This window comes from Strigops habroptila, chromosome Z (genome assembly GCF_004027225.2).
Source record: "Strigops habroptila isolate Jane chromosome Z, bStrHab1.2.pri, whole genome shotgun sequence".
In the NCBI taxonomy this organism is placed as follows: Eukaryota; Metazoa; Chordata; class Aves; order Psittaciformes; family Psittacidae; genus Strigops; species Strigops habroptila.
Genome location: NC_044302.2, coordinates 75,273,117 through 75,293,748, shown reverse-complemented (window position 1 = coordinate 75,293,748; position 20,632 = coordinate 75,273,117). Strand labels below are relative to the sequence as shown.

General features: G+C 40.2%; 1 protein-coding gene across 20 annotated transcripts in view; it reads right to left on the bottom strand.

The window, feature by feature from the left end:
* The window catches only part of ARHGEF28 (Rho guanine nucleotide exchange factor 28), a 122,337-nt gene that overhangs the window by 58,909 nt on the left and 42,796 nt on the right, over positions 1-20,632 (bottom strand). For all 20 annotated transcript variants that reach the window (XM_030511919.1, XM_030511920.1, XM_030511901.1 and 17 more), the window contains 3 exons: positions 17,355-17,427; positions 13,483-13,529; positions 11,849-11,909 (listed from right to left, as the gene is read on the bottom strand). In XM_030511919.1, coding sequence (XP_030367779.1) covers positions 11,849-11,909; positions 13,483-13,529; positions 17,355-17,427 — 181 coding nt within the window. The remainder of the gene's footprint in view (positions 1-11,848; positions 11,910-13,482; positions 13,530-17,354; positions 17,428-20,632) is intronic.

The window sequence follows — 20,632 nt, the reverse complement described above, 5'->3', positions numbered from 1 at the left end:
ATATTTAGTCTGAATAGTATTTTCTCCTTCACACAGTCACCAAGTTAGTGAATCATAAGGATTTTGTAGAGTTGGCACCTTTACAGCTCTGGTCTAACCTCACAGCAATGCACAATACAGCTAGTGACTAATTTACAACAAATCCTCCATTCTTATACAGTCTCCCTGAACAACTCGTAGGCAATTAGTATTCAGTAGGAACTCATTATCCCTTCCCCCAACATCTTTACACTATACAAACTACATTTTTTTTTAAACAGGCTCAAATGTGGCTATACAAGAGCTAATACAAAAATAACATGTTCACTGTTTCTTAACCAACTCCACCAAACATTTCTTTTAGTTACCCCACAATGTATGTGGTTTTGTATTCCACATAAAGGAGGAGAGGGAATGTGGATCAGCTTAAATGCCAGTTTTTGGAAGATGATGACATTTGAGCTTGTTAACATTCCTTGCTTCACTTCAATCATTTTTCAGGCTGCTAAGGTCTGCAGTGCTACTTCTGTATTATGTTTCAAGTGATTCCCCAATCCACATTTCAGTGAAAGATAACAACATATTTGTTGAAAGAAAATAATGCAATTCAAATGCAAATTGAATTTAAAACCCATTAGAAAAATATCTATCAGGTTTTCAGGGATAAAATAATTATTATACAAGCACTTCATAAAGTGCACAAATGACATAAAATACAGTTGAAACACATCATTGTTCTGTCCTTCCTTTAACTGAAGTTCTGCCAGCTTTGTTAGGCCTAAAAAGAATAATTCGCCCCAGACGCTGGAAGCCTTAAACTTTCACTTTAAATATCAGACACTCCCATAGACTTTGTTTGATTTATATATACAATTAACAGCCCCAGGGAATTACAACAGACAATGGATGACTGAAAATACAGAGAGGATATAAACCCATGCTTTAAGTATCCACTTCAAAATATCTCCATTCCCTGGAATGTCGGGCTCAAATTGCACTGATAAATCCCCTGGGCATACAGGAATGCAACCGCTGATGTACACCTTCCCACCTGCACACCATCCAGGGCACTCACCTGCCTCCTATCGGGGCCACAGTTTGAGAGGAAAGGAAAGGATGGAGCTTATTTGTTGGATAACTTGTCCGCTTAGGAAATGTCTTCGCAAGTGCTCCAACACAAAAGATTTCCCTCTACGCAGCAATTTTCCCTACCCAAGTGTGCTCTCTCACCCATCAGATGTATTCATGCCAACCAGCATAAAAATCTTCACTTTAGGCATGTAAAAAAGGCAGTGCTCCATGGACAAATAACGGTTTACAATCAGAGAGAGCTTTATATTTTACAGTCCCTTTGAAATGTCTCACTTCTTTCATTTTAGCAATTATTCTTTTGTTCTATTTTATGAGAAACAGTAAATTTTGCTTACTTCTGCAATACGTCCATTTGTGCATCTTTTCTCTAAATTGAACCATTTGGGATTTCTTGACTTACACATTCAACTAAAATACGCTTACTTACTCCCATTGGTCTTCCTGGACTTCTGTTTAGTCCAGCGAGGGTTAACTAGAACCAAACAAAACACTCACAATGCAGAAATGTAGCCCATGTATTTAATGACATTAAAATATTTTACATGCCGAAACATCTACTTTCCTGAATGACCTCTGTACGCTGCATAAATGTTTTCATTGCCCAGTTATTTCCTGCTCCCTCTCTCAAACTAGCAGCATTCATTTAGAACATTCTAATACAAATGAGTAACTAAGGATTATTAAATAATTTTTCAACAGCAGCCCTATTACATAACACTCAGAGAATCAGCTACTAAATTTCTGCTGTAATAAAACCCTGATCATTACTCCTGCCATTTATCCTCTATTTCTCAGCCAAGTTCTTGGGCTTTTCACTGCTTACGACAACCTCCCCTGAATAGCATCTTGCACAGGACTTTGTCAGTGGTAGTCTGAAAGTGCAGATAAATTATCAACCTTAACCCCTATTTCTGAAGGGTTAATTGAATATCACTCATGTTATTTGCTCTGTTCAGGCCTCATGAAAGACTTTTTTTTTCTAGTTTGTAAAACTCCTTTATGCAGCCATGAAAGACCTCATGCTGTTTTTCTGCCACAAAGAAGGGCTTTCCCTTAGTCTTTGGCTAAAAATATTTTTCTTCTCCATTCTTGCACTTTGTGGGATGAGCCAACCCACTTTTCACCTGCCACATTTTGTTCCCAGAGTGGTGGCATTTACATGCAGCTGGCAGAAAGATCTGGCAGCTTATAAGATAAAAGGTGCTTTCTAGCTGGAAAATATTAACCTTACTTTCTGTAAATAATGTTTTCAATTATTTATACCTAGGTATAGATGTGAAGATAAAGAACAAGTAGGGGGGTTGTGTGCATAACCTAGGGCCAATGCTTTTAATAAATAATGTAATGCGTTAAATTCTTTCACCCAGTGCTTGCTAAAACATATCCAAATGGTATGCTTGTTTTTCAGAGATACTACAGTCTATTGTCTATTGTCTGAAGGTTCCCGCGACTCGTGGCAAGAAGGAAGGAAGGAGAGGAATGTCACCAGCACCCGCAGTCTCCATGGAAAGGCACTGTTGCCTCCCAAGCACACTCAGAGGACAGACCCACACCACCAAGCGAGTGCCAAACACTGCTAAACCATGAGCTGGCAGCTCTCTCTCTCATGCAGACCTCCTTCTGGTCTGGCAGACAACCTCTCTGCGCCTAGCACCCCCCTCCTCGAGATGAAGAAGGGATGTACACAGGATGTAAAGCAGGGCTACCAACCCCAGAAACAGGGCTGGAAAGAGCCACTGTGGGACACAGGTTTGGTGAGAGCTGCCTGAACAATGGTTCTGCCAAAACTGCTCTGCCTGGTTTGCTCTGGCCAATCATCCCTGAGAGCGGATTGCTCCCAGCTTGGTTCCACTCCAGGACCTGCAATCATTTCCCAAAGCCGCAGAGAGGGGTTTGACAAGGAAAGATGGTCTAGAAAGGGCTAGATTATGATCTCCACCAGCCTCTGTGACCCACAGGCACATGTGGCTTTCCTACCTTCTACATTCCGTTGGTTTTACTAATTAGAGCACAACTTCCCACAGAGACAATCAGCCAACAAACCTGGACAAAGTACCTGCAGTACCCCACGTAAGTCTTAACAATCATGTTGAAAACTCAGCAAACGTGAATCAAAGGCAACTAAAAGCAAAATGTTACCACCAGATCCCACACACCAAGCACCCTCCAATTCTTAACACTCTTTACACCTGCACACAACGACTTGATGGCTGTGCAGAGTGCTGTTGGCAACAGCCTCATGGGTCTCGTAGGATGTCTTGTCACACACACATTATTTTTACCACCTCTCTTCTCTACCAAAGACCTGGGTCTTTCTTATGAAAGTTTATACCAGAACAGTCAGGAGAAACTCTGCCACATCATTGTTCTCCCCCTCTCCCTTTCCCAAATCACTGATGAACCCATCACTGAAAAACACAGAATCAAGCCCAGATCTCTAAGATCTTGGCAGATGACCTCCCCGACTTGTTTTTATGATCTTCCTTATTGCTAAATTCCTGATGGGTGATTCATGCATTCAGTTTAGCTAACCAGCCTGTTTATTTCCTTATTTTGTGAACAGAGATTTCTTGAGACCTCCCACAAGTAAGACAGCTGTTTGGATCCCAAAAGGTCCAGGGCAGTCACTGCCCATCATCACTACCCAACATATGACAGTATTTGGTGGATCCCACCTCTCTCACTAGCTCCCCATCCTCAATCACCCTTAGGAGGGCAGGGTTGGGAAGGGCAGGGAGCAGGGAGTAGGGGAAGGAGAAACAGAGAGATTCTTGCACTGCACACTTTCCATTACAAACCGATGAAGCCACAGGTTTCAACAGGATGAGGGATCACTAGTGTTCAGCATCGCAGAGCCTCTTCCTCTCACTACTAGTTTAAAGTGTAGATTTTGCTCTCCTAGAAAAGCGTAGTCCTGGATGAATTCAGGTATCAAACCTAGGCACATTTTCACATGAGATTAAATGGCCCTGACAAGCCTCCTTCTCACACCTCCCCTCATGCACGTGTTTTACATTCTTGCATTCAAACAGCTGATAACAAACCTCACCCACACTACAGACCTCATCCACAGACCCCTTTTCTGTGACAAGTGTCTCCTATAGATGCTGTGTAGACAAATACCAGAAATATTAATGAAAAATGCAAAATAATGATATGGTACTATAAATTTGGGTCAATTTTTCACTAACTTATTTGTGCAGTTTCTTGGACGCTAGCCTGGAAATGAACACAGAACAGCTGCTGCCTTCACAGACACCCTGATGAGAGTGGCAGGCCACCCTATCCATCTCCGAAAACACTGTTCTACACAGACCCCCAAGTTTACTGAAAGACTCTGCAGTCACAGCAGGCTGCAGGAGAAGCAGTCAATTTATGTGTGCCACTTTCTGGATTGCTTTAAGCTAGACTGCCAGTCCAAGCGTTTTTATGCTTCACTGCTTTTACTTCCACATGGATATATCCTTTTACTAACCTGAGACAGAGCACATGGAATCACAGAGCTGCTACAAATCACCCAGACTGAGAGACCATACCATCCAAATTTATACTTAACTGCTTATTATTGACCAGCAAATATATTTCTAATTACAATATGAATTATGAAATTAATTACAGCTGTTCTTTTAATATTTTCTTTGAAACCAGGGTGACAACCACAGTTAGAACAGCTATAGCAAAAATAAAAATTTCATGCTAAAATATTTGTTCATGATATTCAATGAATGATGCATCATCCTACAAAGAGCTATTACGAATACTCGCTTCTTTTGAAAAGTGACTGTTTGTAGTGGTATTTCTATCTTGTTTCTTTGATAAAGGAGCAATGTACCTTTAAAAATTTACGAGAAACAGCTTCACATAAACTATACTCATACTGGAAGATCCTTGGAGAACACTAGCAAGATTGGGATGAGGAAGGGCTCAGAGTTTTCACAAAACTGATGCAAAAACATGACCTCTGCCTAGTCCTAACTCCATGCAGCTCCAGAGCCAGTGGGCCTGCACGCTGCAGTATCTCAGGCATTGTTCCAGCCTCTTGGTGTTGTCCAGTTCACTGTCCTGCTGTCAGGATTTCACTGACTCAGATCTTTGTGATCTCTGGTTCATGACTGATTACAGATTTCTTTCTTTCCTCCTTCCTTCCCCCCCGCCCCGCCTTTGTTTACCGTACCATTCACCTGAAGTGGTTTAGCATAACAAGCTCATTAATACTATTTTCATGTGACAGCGGTCAGTATGCCCTGACTCTTGAAGTAACCACTAAGTACTTCCAACTAAGTACATAAAGATATAATTTGCCTAAATGCTCTCCTTGTCCAGGAGCTATTCACATCAAAAGACTAGCTGGGATATACAGCACAAATGTGGGTGGAAAGCTTGTTGCTTTTTGTCCTGTACCCTGATGAAAAGCTGGCTTGAGTTTATTTGCAAAAGCTTGAGAACTAAGGGCTAGAGTCAATAAAAATCTCTTCCTGGTTTCAGCTCCACAGAGGCTAGTGTGAGCCCCAGCAACACAGAGAACACATGCAACCTCATGTGAAAGCAAACCCAAGTTTGACTTGGGCCTCATTCCTACTGATGTTTTACCAGTGACTTGGTTGTTGCAGCCTGCACCACCAAAAAGTTCATCAAACCCCCATCTCATTAAAAATCAAATTTTCCATGTTTTGGGAAAGACTTCAAGCAAGAGCTGCCTCTCAAGAAGGAAGAAAGCTGATGTCGTGGTTTAAGCCCAGCTGAGAAATACATTCATGTGTGCACTTTCAAGACTACTACTGTTTTCTTCACGATGTATTTCTGGATTATATTTTACATTAAAAGACTAACTTGACATTAGATATATCCCAGATTGTTTATTTATGTTAACATGAAATGAGACCAGACAGAAGACAGGCAACAGAGCTTATTTAAACATCAGGAAATAAAGAGCCTCTTTTTGAAGGATAAGTTTGTTGAGCAAATTTGTTTTGGATTTCAGGCAGAGGAGGAGGAGAAGTTCTGGGAAGCCAGACAGCACATTTGTAACTTGTTCATTTTTCTTTCTGTTTTCCTTTTGAGGTTGACTTGAATTATAATGTCTCAGAAAATCAAGAGAGGAGGAAACTCAAGAAACAAGAACAAGCTTGTTTTAGTGCCTAATACTGCTTCTTAGAGATTTCTTCGCAGCTTTTTAATTGAGCCCAGTTCAGCCTCACATCCCAGGAAGATTTTACATTCCACATCTTCTGTATCTCTCAACTACTCTGCAGTCTTCAATATTTAGTTGTTTATAAACACTCCAAACAAATGAGAATATGTTTTTTCTACTGCAATAAATTACTGCCATGTTTAAATATTGTTTAAAGGTTGTTTCCGGCAGGACATTGACAGATCAACCCCAAGTCCTCTGCAAGGTGCAAGGAACTACGCAAAGGATTTGCCGAAGTAGAAGCATCAACATGAAGGTCTCTGAAAGCTGCAGCAAGAAAGGGCAGAGTGCAATTGCCACAGCCATTAGCTGCAGCAAGCCTTCAGTCTTCTTCAGCTATTATTTTCCTCTGCAATTTTCATAGAATCATAGAATCGTAAGGGTTGGAAAGGACCTTAAGATCATCTAGTTCCAACCCCCCTGCCATGGGCAGGGACACCTTGCCCTAAACCACGTGGTTCAAGGCTCTGTCCAACCTGGCCTTGAACACCGCCAGGGATGGAGCATCCACAACCTCCCTGGGCAACCCATTCCAGTGCTTCACCACCCTCACTGTAAAGAACTTCTTCCTTATATCTAATCTAAACTTCCCCTGTTTAAGTTTGAAGCCATTACCCCTTGTCCTACCACTACAGTCCCTAAGGAAGAGTCCCTCCCCAGCATCCTTGTAGACCCCCTTCAGATACTGGAAGGCTGCTATGAGGTCACCACGCAGCCTTCTCTTCTCCAGGCTGAACAGCCCCAACTCTCTCAGCCTGTCTTCATACGGGAGGTGCTCCAGCCCTCTTATCATCCTCCTACTTTTCAAATAATTATGAGTTTTTAGAAAAGCCTCCTTTACTACTAACTGACCTTCCAGAACTTCTTTGGCACAACCAGTCTAAGTATTTGCACATCTCTAATCATCCAGGCACTGCAGTGCCCACTTCTCACCTCACTCTATCTTCCTTGGTTCAGGTGAAAAACTGAGACATAAGGAAAAGACAAGTGACATGCCCAAGGTCATACTGTAAATCCGTTAAGGAGAGAAACTGAAGGAAAGGTCTGCAGCTCCTGGACTAGAGATGCTTCATCTTGATCACCCAACCTTTCTCAAGGCATACATAAGAGAAATATAAGATCAAAAGCACCCAGGAAAAGATAAAAATTACCACAAACAGAAAAGATCTGCACAGCCTTAATCATAAGATTCTTGTAACAGTCTTAAATAGGCAACATTTAGCATGTAACTTTCACTTTTATCTATCAATAGCCATAAAATTATTGCCTATAGCTCCAATGTCAAAATGGGCACAGCTGACTCAAAACACTTCCAAATGCAAACGTGCTGGCCACCAAAAACCAAAAGCAAATGAACACTAAAAGGAAGCAAAACATATGACTGCAGTTAAGTACAAAAAATAATCATTTTACAAACTTAACAAAAACTGCACAAAGGTGGGACTCCTGAGAGCAGGACCATGCTTTTTTCTATCTTAACAAACCCACCTTTTTAAGTCTTACCAACCCGGGTAAGGAAATCTAATTAAAAAAGAACAAAACAGCAATATTGAAACCAGATTTTCCTGCAGATTACAGTGCAGCTCTACTGGTTTACACAGAGAAGATCATTATGTTCTGTTCCTTAAACTGATCTGTGGTTGAACTGTGATTTCTGTGGAACCATGAAAATCAAAGTGCAGACTCTACTAAAAATGTTTTGTAGCTGCCCGGTCACATAAAGCAAACTGCCAAAAATTTGGCATCAGTATTTTTATCTCTTGCAAAACATAGCTTGTAGAACTTTTTCACTGCCAGCAGACCAAGCAGAATAGATTAGACAGAGACCACTAGGTCACTGGCACTGTAACTAGGAGAGCAGGGAAAATATGTTGAAAAAAATAACATCATCCTGCCTTCCTGAAGTTTAGGAAACAAACAAACTGTATGTCCTTGGGAGAAAAACTGGGGGTTAGATTTTTCTAAAAGAGAAACTTTATAAACAGCCGTATGAATATCCTCTTCCCAAACTAGCTATGCAAAAGAGGAAGGAATTATAAATGTTCAGAAACACATGCCAGCTAACACTGTCACATGCCCAACAGTAACAGCATTCAGCTGTCACCTCCTAGACTCTCTCCCAGAATGTACAGGGTTGCTACTCTGAGGATGACAATGCCTGGCAATAACACATAATATTTCAATATTCTAACATTGAAAGGAAAATAAAAAAAAACAAATCTCTTTTTTGTTGCTTTCCCTTTTTGTTGCTTTCATTCACTCTCCTCAACTGGATATTGCTTTTGTCTCTCAATCTTTCCAGTGTGTTTTCTCTCAGTGAATTTAAAAAAAAAAAAAATATTTTTTTTTCCCTCTTGTAAACACAAAACAGATCTCTAACAATTTCCAGGGGATACAGAGACAGGAGAAAGATTGGCAGGTGTGAATAGCACTGAACTCAGGACTCTCCATAGAACTCCCTGTCCAGCATAGACTAGTATCCTGTTATGCCCCACAGTTGCTCTTATTTCTTCAATTCTTGAATATGGAAACCTCCAAACCATCATCTTCTTGGCTTCTTATTGGCCCATCCCCATCCTGACACTCACAGGGGTGGGACCCCAGGGGCAATCCTGGAGGATGAGAAGCCTCTCGTGCAACAAATTGAACTACAATTCTCAAAATTGAACTCCAAGATTCAAATGGTGCCTAGGTCAGTTAGGTCCCAACCCAATGATGAACACAGGGAGCAAGGAAAGCTGGTACGCTTTTAGCATCCTACCAACTGTTGCAAGCACCCTTGCAAATATACTCACAAAACTTTCTTGGGTGTAGGGAGACAGAATGGTCAATATACTTGAAAGGGAAGACTGGGGAAGAAAACAGAGCAGGAACAGCAAAGCCTTTCCAGGAGCCACCCTTTGTTTAAAGATTCCTTCCAACCCAAAGCATTCCATAATGAGGCTGATTTTTGGTTAAGGTTTCAAAAAGCAAGAACCACAGAGAAAAAGAAGTTAGAAGCACAAGTGGGTTGATTTGTACCCATTCAAAGAGCACTCACATTCTCACTCTTAGAAGTCTTCTTTGATTTATGCTCCAATTTCCAGTGAGCTTCCAGAGTTTGCTTGTTTCTATTCATTCTTCTTCATTCAACCCCCCTTAGCTGTTTTCCCTCTTCCTCTCCCCCACTGACAACCATTTCCATTTCTCTCTTTATCCCCCACTGTGTGCTCTTCCTGCCAAAAACATCGCCATTTAACAACATTGCCAAGCAATTTTTTAAAAAGTAGTTTAAAACAATCCAGGGTAATAAAACTGCGATATTTAGTCATGTGGTTATGAGTCAGGTTAGAACATATACTGATCTTTACATTCAAATAAACCAATAAAACCAGCTTAAGTCAAGTTATAAATTTCTGGTTGTCACCAAACTCTATTTCCATCCTTCTTCGTGCCTCCCCTTCCACCTTTTATTGCACACCCAATAGCCCACTCACTCCCCAGCCTACACTTCAGCCCCATCAGATCTCACACACAGTGCTGACTGGCAGCCCTCCAGGCCCTGCTGAGGTCAACAGCAAAATCACATCAGATGTCTGTTACGAGCATTACAACCAACTTGAGTATGCAATGGGGAGATAGGCAAGAAGAGCCCACAGTGCAACCGGCAGTGAGTCCATGCTCCAGTCCTTACAGAGGGAAACCAAATTCTCAGTTACAGTGATGTACTTCTAAAACAAGCAGAATCAATTTCACTGCAGCTTCTCCACGAACAAGTCAACTTCTTAAATGTACTACAAGGTAATCAGAATTTAGGGGAGGGACAGAAGGACGGTTCTTTTTCAGGTAAGAGGCACAACAGGAAATTTTTCTTAGTTTAATATAAGCTGAGCCTGTGCTTGGGACAAAAGATATTTATATATGCATGTATATATACAGATAGATGTATACCTACATGTTCATATCCATATTTAGAATTTTAGTTCATACATACACAAGATCCTAAGAAAATATATTTAAATAAAATTTTAAGCACCTAAATCTTGTTTCAAGCTGTATGCAAATTCACCACTTTTTTTTACCCCAGAGCTCCCCTAAGAATCTGTACTCTAACACTCCTAACAGTAGGAACCATGGCCAAAATTGCGTGCTTATTGCCTGCAGAGGACTCAGGCTCTGCTGAAGCTGTCCATCCAAGCACCAGAGAGGAGACTGAGCTAGTCTGAAGCCAGAGAGCCTGGTTCCTGCTCCACCTGTCACAAGCAGCACTGTGTAAATGATGCCTTAGAAGGAAAAGGCTTTTCAGAAGTAAGAAATAAGTATCAGCTATAATTTTAGGGTGGAGAACTTCACCCAGTCAACTTTCAAGCTACCTTATGTTCCTTCCAGATGGTATAACTGGAGCAGAGACTGTAACAGATGTGACTTCAGATTAGCAAACCATAATCCCTCCCCAAGGCTCCACACCCTCCTACGCTGAGATACAGTCCAATATTTTGGTCTCACTTGACAAAACAAATTTTATCATATGGGCAGTAACATCTCACGTACATGCACTGCATTTTTGAGCAAGCAAGAACTGCTATGCTGTCCTATTCTCAAAAGCACTAAAGTCAGAATAACTGTGAATGCTAGTATTTTTGCTACTACTCCCAATTCCCTTTGCAGCTTCCGTAACCCTTGGATGGGAGAGTGAGACAAGCACTTAAATGGTTGAAGTACAGGCATTTGGCATAACAGTGACTAGAAAAATAGATAACTAGATGAATGAATCTATGTTATTAATTCATTAATTAATAACATAATTATTGTACGAATTAGGTTATTGAAATAATCTGCCAGCTTCTTAGATTACAACTGTGTCTCTTGAGTTTACATCTGTTCATTCCCCTTTAACAAAAACCACCCCCATTCATGCACATATATCCCTTCCCTTTCTACACACACAGCGACACTTCATTTTGCAGCCACCAAAGTTTGCATATGGACTGTCTGAATGCCACCATCCGGGCTGCTCTTTCTGAGCTCAGCACTGGACCACAGGCAAGTGATGCCATCCTGGCTGTCTCTGCCTGGCACAGCAGCTCCCACTGGCAGAGCTTAGTTACTCGTTGTCTTTTGCTGTGCTTTGCATGAGCCCATGTTTGCACATGGTTCTTGGAGCTTTCCCCAAACTTGAAAATACTCACCTTCCCATTTGAGTTTCAGTCTCTAAATGTACTGTCTAGTGCAACTGGCTGTATTTTTCTACCAGCCCCACAACTAACCATTCCAGCATCTAAACATTTCCACATGCTTCATTTCATCTTCAGTCACATATGTTGGCTCTATCAGAAATTATTTTCAAATTATTGCTCCTACGACAGTTGATATACTACTGAAAAATCCTAGGGTATTATGATACTGTTGGATACACCACTTACCTATACCAGAGATGCTTTGAAAGAAGTTCTCTCTCTCACACAGATATAACTAATCTTTTGCCAAGCTAGGCTGCAATGTCGGTGACCTTCACCTCTTTTAAAGAAACTGCCTTATGTGTATTTGGCATCACATTAGTATATATGAACAGTGTTTGGGAAGTAAAAATGATTAATTATTTCTTACCTACACTCAACAGGACATGTTCTTCATTTTCTTTAGAAGGAACCGTGGAGTCTCGGAAAGGCTAGGAACAGAAAACTTGAGCTATATCTTTGAAGACATTTGTGCTTAGTTGTAAGCTGTGCTATAGGCTTTCAGAATTCAGTTCAAACACTATCAAGCAGCAGTCACTTACTTTTATCCATTTTAATAAATGCAACAATACAGCATGCTACTCCCAGACTCTAACATGAACCCTTCAGACTCAAACTCTAAACATAATTGAAGAGGAGACCAAACAATATATCACTTCCCATGCAAGCTCCAGTTTTCAGTCTGTTCTCCTCTTATAAAGTTTAACAGTGCCCTGACTAGCCAATATACAGTGTTTTGGAGGAAAGAGCAACTTGTTTCTAAAATGCTTCCTTCCGTAATGCCAGAGTTGCTCACACCTGTAGAAATATTCTGGGTCAGTTCATTCTTTATAGTCAATTACGGCCTTTCTGACAGATCAAAACAAAAGACAGTCAATATGGTACCAGAACCTTTTCCCCTCAGCAAGACTTGTAAACTGCAACACTCTGCCCCAACATATGTTTTCAACACAGACTCCAAAATGGATGCATACTGCAGAGATATAATTCTGAGATTATATAGATTACAACAGTAACAATCCCAAACAAATGGTCAAACTTCTGCACAGCAATTTAAAAAAAAAAAAAAAGTCATCACTTTTATAATAATGACCTAAGAAAAGCGGCAGTCCAACAACATTCCACTAAATTCAGATGTTATTAAAAATATCAATATTATTACAATTATTACTAGCTATTATTACAATTATTACTAGCTATTATTACTAGTAGCTATTAGCTACTAGTAGCTAGTAGCTATTATTACTACTATCACCTATCACCTTTACCAGATTTGCCAGATTTTTTACCAGATGTTGTTTCTCACAAAGTGAATCATCATTTTAGCTTCATACCTACTTGAGCTAGTAATCTAGCTCCTGCTTTAAAAGGTGATAAAACAAAACACTGAGACATAGGTTTTCTGTTTTTGTAAGCAGATACCTATTAACAAAAAGCAGAATAGGAGACTAGAGATCAAATACAACTGACTAACCATAACAAGACTTCTCACAATATTGGTCCCCTCCAAAAGCTGTTAGATACCTCCATGTAAATGACAATGGGAACTGCCATGTGTTTTATATCCAGCATTTTTTCCAGTTAAGAGGAGTTAAAGGCTCAGAGTTACCCACAAGGTTTCTCTCGGAGACTAACTCCTCAGATGTAATGAATCATGCCATCTCACAGATGACGCTTGGGCAAAACAGGTTGTGCTTGCCCCAGACTGGCAGCTGAACCACTAAGTGCACTAAGGTTAACCATAAACGCAAGAGCTTTCTGGTCCAAAAGCACAGCTTGCTTCTCCAACCCAGCTTTCCGGCCCACAACCACATAACAGGTTCTTTCAAATAATAATGATCTACACATGTAACTATTCCCACAGGATAGGAACAGGCAGGAAACATTGTCTGGCAGGCATTAGTCACCTTATTTATTTGTTAGCTCTGAGAGGTGCTCAGATAGCCAAACAGAGGTTGCTGCTTCTCAACCTAAACAAAGGTTAATATAAAGAGAAACCCATACCTTTGTATCGTTCTGGAACATCTCCTGAGATGCCAAGTTCACAGGACCTGTAAAAGCAAAGATTCTTGCCTTTAATAACAAGCAAAGCCAATTTGAGTCTGCTTTGGTTCCTGCTGCTTTCATTTTTCAAACAGAAGGGGGACACAAGGGGCAGGCAAGTCAGACCAATGGATACAGGCAGCCTATGTATCTCCTCACAGCAGCGTTCCCATGGGCAGTGTGAAAGCTGGATCCACAACAGTGCTATGTTATTGTCACACTTATGTCCAGGCTAGGCAAGCACCACGATTTGTTAGCCAGCTGCTGATTAACCCCCACACACTCAGAAAACCAACAACTTGCCATGCCTCACACCAACTCTGCAGAGCAGAGCTCTGCTTTTCTTCTGCAGGGCTTTCATGTGTTTTTTTGTCTAATGGTTCCATCCCATGGCTGTTGGGAAGGACACAGCACGTGCAAAACAAGGAACACACTTCGCAAGTTTTGCCCAAACATAGCCTCAAGGACTATTGTGAAACAGCAAACACGAGTTATCTGGCTATAGGAACGCAAATGAACACTAGCGTCACTCAGGCTTCCAGGAGCCTTATTACTTTGTAAACATATTTTAAATAATAATAATTATACAGCCAGAGTTATGCTGGTAAGTACGTTTTATTTGATATTGAATCTCCCAACTCAAGGTTCACATCTGTTCTGGGATACATGAATCCCTCTCTGTTCTCAAGCTCCAGCAAACAGCTGAACTAAGTATGATTCAGCAGCCAGTATAGGGCGGTTTGGGGGATTGCCTTGAGAAATGTGGGGGTTTGGGACCTCTGTCCTTTCTTGGCATTGCACATCATCTATATTTGATTTTAGAAAAAAGAGCTGCATCAATATATCTTTGGAAAAACTATTCAAAGACATCTGCCTATTAACGAGATCACACAATCTTCAGCAACAGTTCAGCAACCCTTCCTAACCTGCAGGTGTCTGTGAGACCAAGTTCTGAGATGCAATTATGGGCCCACTGCAACCAGTGTGCCTGTTGTTCCTCACCCCAGCAGTGCCACTTCATGCTGGCAGGAGTCAGGACTGAGTCTTTGCTGATCACTACCTTGATCATTAATTTTTAATTAATCCACCTTCTTTAATTAACCTTCTGCAGTAGTCATGTATATACCTCTCCTTGCATTCTAACAATCACAGAGCACAAATTCATTAGTGCCATCCAACAAAGCATCCCAGGCATTGCTTTTCAGCTATAAGGAACAGACTATTTCTTCTACAACTGTAACTGAAGAAAATTACTTTTAAAATTTCAATGGGAAGATAATTTTACAGTACTGCCATATGATTGTCATTATTATTATTGTGTTATTGTTATTATTATTATTACTCAGTCTCACAATACTCAGAAATGAAAAACTGTTTGCTCAATACCTAACAGTATTCAGTCAACTCACGGGCATGGAATTTCAAGGTCAGAAAAGAGAAAAAAAGCACAAACTACTGAATTAGCCAAAATAACATCTATTTCACCTTTTGTTCTACATCCTCACTGGATAATGTATCACTCCATGTATTTGAATTTAATTACGTTGCAATGGGAGGTTCACTGCTAAGCTAATAGCATCATCTTACACTGACCCACTGCTTTCATATGATTGCATTTCACAAGAAACAACGTATTGCTATAGCAACCTCCATTTGATAATAGCCCAGGGCTTCTGATAGCATTGTGTTTTAAAAGTTCGTGGATCTTGACTTTAGGCCCACCCAGAAGTGAGTAGTTACTACTTCTAGGAATAGCAGTAGTTTTAAAATCTGAGGGGGATCCTTTCATGACAGGAATGAGCCAAATTAATGTCCTGAGCCTAGCAGCCATTTTATAAAGGAATTAACTGAATGCAATAGAGAATGTAGTAAAAAGTATTCTGTCAAACATTTCATATAATTTCTTCTTCTAATAGTAACAATTTTAACTCAGTCTTGAAAATGCTGGTAAATGGAGAGTGTAAGAGAGGCTACTGGTCACCAGTAACCATCATCCATGCTTTTTCAGTATCTGGATTTGGTGGTGGTTAGTGAAAGAGGTAAAAAAAACCCCAAAAAGTCTCATTTATAGAAATACAGTAACCAATGACAGTATCAAAACCCATGAAGATTAAAAAACTTTGCTGCCCATCAGCGTACAAACAGTAGCTATAGGCTCCTCACGTCTACAAGTAGATAACACAAAGTGCAAAGCGTGCAAGCATGATTACTACAATTTGTTTGTATAGGTCCTGTGTACTACCAAAATGTGGCATACTTTGCTTCTTTCTGCTGAACTATGGGTGGTTTTTTTTTAAACAGGCACAAAAGAACTCTGACACGTAAAGGCACAGAAGTATGTAACTTCCCTTGAAAACACAAATAGGTACATGTGCCTATGCCAATATCTATGTCAAATGTCTTTGGTGTAAAGAGGGGATGAAAAACTTTACAATCAGAATCCAAAATGAGACTAGATGTCCTGAACTGGTGATCCTCATTCTGGACAACCAATATCCACCAATGGTCATTATCTGCTTGTGCCAAGTCAGCCAGAATTAAAACTGCTTTTAGTGAAAAGTATCAAAGTAATCATCACCTAGAAGTTGTATTGCCCAAGCTACTGCCACATACAGTGCTACCAATCCAGGCTACTCACTTTCTACCCCTGAGGAGCAGCACAAAGATCACACTGGTCAGATGAATACCCACAGTCAATGTTTGCACACTGCATCACCAAAGTAATTCATAAACCTTATATGGTAAATTGCCAGTTACACTTACAATAACAGATGCATAGTTTGCAACTGCTAACAACTGCTTATCATTTCTCTATAAATTTACCTTTTAATGGCAAAATGCTGCTGGAAATGTTGGGTATAAAACTCCCTTTTCCAGCACTAAAAAAGGCTGTTTAAACAAGAGCTTCATGTCGTCTGTGTCCCCATTTTTATCCATTTATGTAAAAGTTTCCAGCAGATGCCACCTGGAACGTCAGTCCCATTCCTTTCCCTTAGTCTGGCCCTGGTCCTGTCAGCAGTTTATGCAGGTACTCGCATTTCTGCTGCCCTCAGTAGGGCTGCCTCCAGCACTGCCCCTGAGCAAGACTGAGCCTCTTGCAGAGCTCACAGTTTTCAGCTTGTTGCTTCATCCAAATATACAGCATCAGCCACACAAGCAAATGGCCAACTGATGAAAACCTTTAATTAATTTCTAACAATTATACGTAAATGCCCGAAGTGTCATACTTCTGATGCTTTTTTTGTGGTTTTCTTTTCAGCTGTAAGACATGCTTGCTCCAATGCATACCAGGACATATTCTGGTAATGAAAGAGCATTCTCATCAGCAAGCATAGTCCCACAATACTTATAGAGGTAAAATGCTCATCAAAATATTGACTTTCTAATGGGAAATTTGCCACATTAAGAAGTCTGGACTGGGTCCCAAAAACTATTCACACCAAACATTGTTCTGCTCCTATCTTTATTAACTTCAGTTGTTTGGCTTTACTGGACTTTGCAAGCTGGATTGTTCATTCAGTTAAACACTGCCCTCTTCTGGAAACTTTTGACATTTTTCTGGCTCTTACAATAAAATTAGTTGAGGCTTTTCTGGTCACTATAAATGCCATAATATTTTGTGCACAATTTCAGTCTGACACCGGAAAAGCTATGCTCTGTAAGGAGTATTACGATTTACGCAACTCTTGTAGTGTATTCCACTGTTGTCTACTTACAGATTTCTAATGTCATATGAAACACGTGATCTTCCTGAATAAATAAATAGTATATGAATTTGTGCCAACTTTCTAAAGCTTTTAAAGACTGCAAAATTATGGAATAAAAAACTGTACCTTCTATATGGCTTGCTGTAGTGCAGGGAATTTTTGGACCTTCCACCGTCTCAACTTGGTTTGAATTAATACTCTATTAAAAAAAAAAAATCAAAATGACAGTAACTATACTTGATGCCTATGACATTTATCTAAAAACCCAAAAACAATATCAAAGACTAGCAAAGAAACATGTTAAAGCATTACTAAAATGATTGAGAGAGATTCCACGGAGTATTTTATCGGTTACCCTCCAAAGTAAACAGTAGCAATTCCTCAAGAGGGAAACTGGTAAAATATTTTCAACTACAGAGACAAATTACCTCCCGGTTACAATACACAAGGGAGCTAAAGGATGAGATTTAACGTTTATAATGCATTGTTTATAACTGCCCTCTCTATGAGAGCAGCAGCACAGCAGCTTTGCATAACAACTCTGTTGAGAAGTCTGGTTAACCTTGAGAGCATCTCTATAAAGCAAGAAATTTTGATGGATAGGTAATACAAAGAACCTAAACCAGGACTAAACACTAACTACGTGGTAAACCCAACTGGAATGCAGGAGCCACTCCCTCCCTGCATCCGTGACCCCTGGCTGGACTGACCTCCTCATTCAGATACACACAGAGACTAATGACTCCTGCTCAAGAGAAGGCTAAATTTTACTGCATTATTTTAGCACTTTCAAAGACTATAAGCAAAGGGTGTGGAGGACAGAATGTCTCCTTTTGAGTAGTTTCATCTACAACTCTGCTTGCTTTTAGTTCTTCCCTTTAGTTAGGTTGCTGTGTATTTGCCATCCACCAGAGCAACAAACAGAAAAAAGGCATGGTAACCTGAGTATGAAAGAAAAAGTGAGAGATTACTCTAGGCTGAATATTGCAGCCAAACTGATTTGAAAGCAGCCAAGCGAGCTATAACCCCCACCTCAGTGGGGCTAATTACATTTTTTTCTGATCCTCTGTTTGTGTGTGAGACACCTTCCTACTCCTATACCTGCCAGGCAGAAATAAATCTACTGCTTCCTGGGAAACTACTATATCTGCCCACCACCAGGCAACAAAATTACTTACATTATCATAAGTTATCTTAATCATTTTGGGTTATGATCCTGATTTGGCCTTTTTTTTTTTTTAATACCCTGACACTATTTCACATGTGTCCATTAGTCCCCGGATTTCTTTTCCTCTCACAGAGCGCCTCTCCCTTGCACTGGCTGTGCTGCCTCCAGCAATGGACACAGCCAAATGGGTCACCTCCACAGGCTGCTTGGGGCTCTGCTGGAGGTGCACGATGAACCATGTGGACTCAGTGATGGCTGCTGCTACCACCACAGCGATTTCTGCCCCAAGGAGGTTGCAGAGAGCTCAAGCAATTCCACCATGCTCTTCCTCATCATCTTCAAAAATCTCTCCTCTGTGTTGCCTAGCATAGCCACAAAACCCGTGGGTCTACACTTTTTGAACTGCGGACCCCCTGCAGGTTTCCAGTGAAGGAATAGCTCCTGTATGGGTAACTAGCTTACTGACAAGTTGTTTTAACTTTTCCATTACTCTTTTAGACTTGTAAGGATTAGTCAAGGGACTAAGAACCCACAGAGCAGAGACTAAAAAACATATTTGAGAAAGATTGGGATTTTTTTGCATGAATAAATGCAAAAATAGTTTGTGCTGCTCCCTAAGCCATCCACTGCACACATACAAACACAATGCTGCGTGCCGCCATATTTGAGACAAGCCCCTTCTCTTTAGTCCGTGTCTGACGCCAGCCTAAAACAGCAATGTGGTCATTTATGCACTCTCAAGATATAATAAACTAGATGTACAGTCTTAGTCTGCTGTAGAAGAACTGAATACTCCAGTACAGCAATAAATTCTACCTCTATTTTAAAAAGACTATGTATCATGAAATCTCTACTGCCCATTTTATGCTTTGGATCCAGCTAAGGGCTGCAAGGCCTTGTTTGCAACAGAAAAAAAATATAATTTTACCTTAACTTTTGTGCATAAAACATGGGCTAAACATGACAGTTTGATCATCCCCTCACCTACACTTCAGGATGATATCTGATGTATAGCAAATGAACTAAACCATGTGATCTTCCCAACTATTCTGGCTTATTTCTGCTTTATTAAAAGTCGTGCGATATTAACACTGGGCAGGGGGGGAACAGGGTCCCCACAATGGAGGATCTAGACTGCTGCAGGTAGCAGAATGAGCAAAAGGGAAACCCACAAGTGAAAGGTAGTAGCTTTTTCCTGAAAATACCAAGTGCAGAATTTTGCAGCCTTTAAAGAGTCTTTGTCTCTGAGAGCCATGCAAACATCTACCACACCACACTTTCTCTTGCTATTTCAAAGACTGAAGGAAGAACAAGGATTTGATGAGTGCAAGAAAGAGTCAATGATACAAATAACAATGCATTCTTTATTACAGTCTTGGATTTGCTATTATGTTTACTATTGTTTCCATGGAAAAGCTACACACAAACTGTAGGTATTCTGCAAGCTACAAACACAGAAGAACTGCTTTGTATTTGAACCAAAATCTTGGCAGTGTAGCTATACAAGAGTATACATAAGGTCTATACAATACATCACACCTCAAGTTTTTGTGCTAAAAATAACATGCGGATCACATTCTAAGCTAAAAAAAAAAAGAAAAAACCCATGCAGACTGCAATAAAGATAACCCAAAGAAAATCATCATACAAGTATGAAAACACAACTTAAGCATGGAAAGATTTTAAGATCAGGGAAAAAAAAAAAAAAAAGAAAAGCCTATTTTTAGTGTGGTTTTATTTCACTAATTTTATAGTTATGTATTCTCGATCTAAAACCATAATTGAGCACCTGCATTGCTATTAAAGATCATGTGATTTCAAGTGTTTTCCTCTTTACTTCACAGAAATTGAGAGGTATCCTGAAGAGTATCACAGCAGTGCTCTAGATACCTTATAGTAAAATAAGACCTACTAAGCCATAACTAAACTCTATAGCAAAAGTCTGCACTCTGTATTTCTGCTGTAAATAATACAGTGGTGTTGGCTCTTGATAAAGACTCCCAGACATTACACTACTAGACAAAAGAATGGAATTAAATTATATATTTCAAAGTACTAATGTGAATACAATGGCAATGCAATTAAAGACACAGAGATTGCAGGAAAGATTCACTATAGAGTCCACAATGATTCACAAACCACCTGGGAGGTACAGGAGGCTTTGATAAAGTGCTCAACATCTCTTATCCTCCAACTTCACACATACAGTGTGCTACACTTAGGCAAAGTAGAAGCC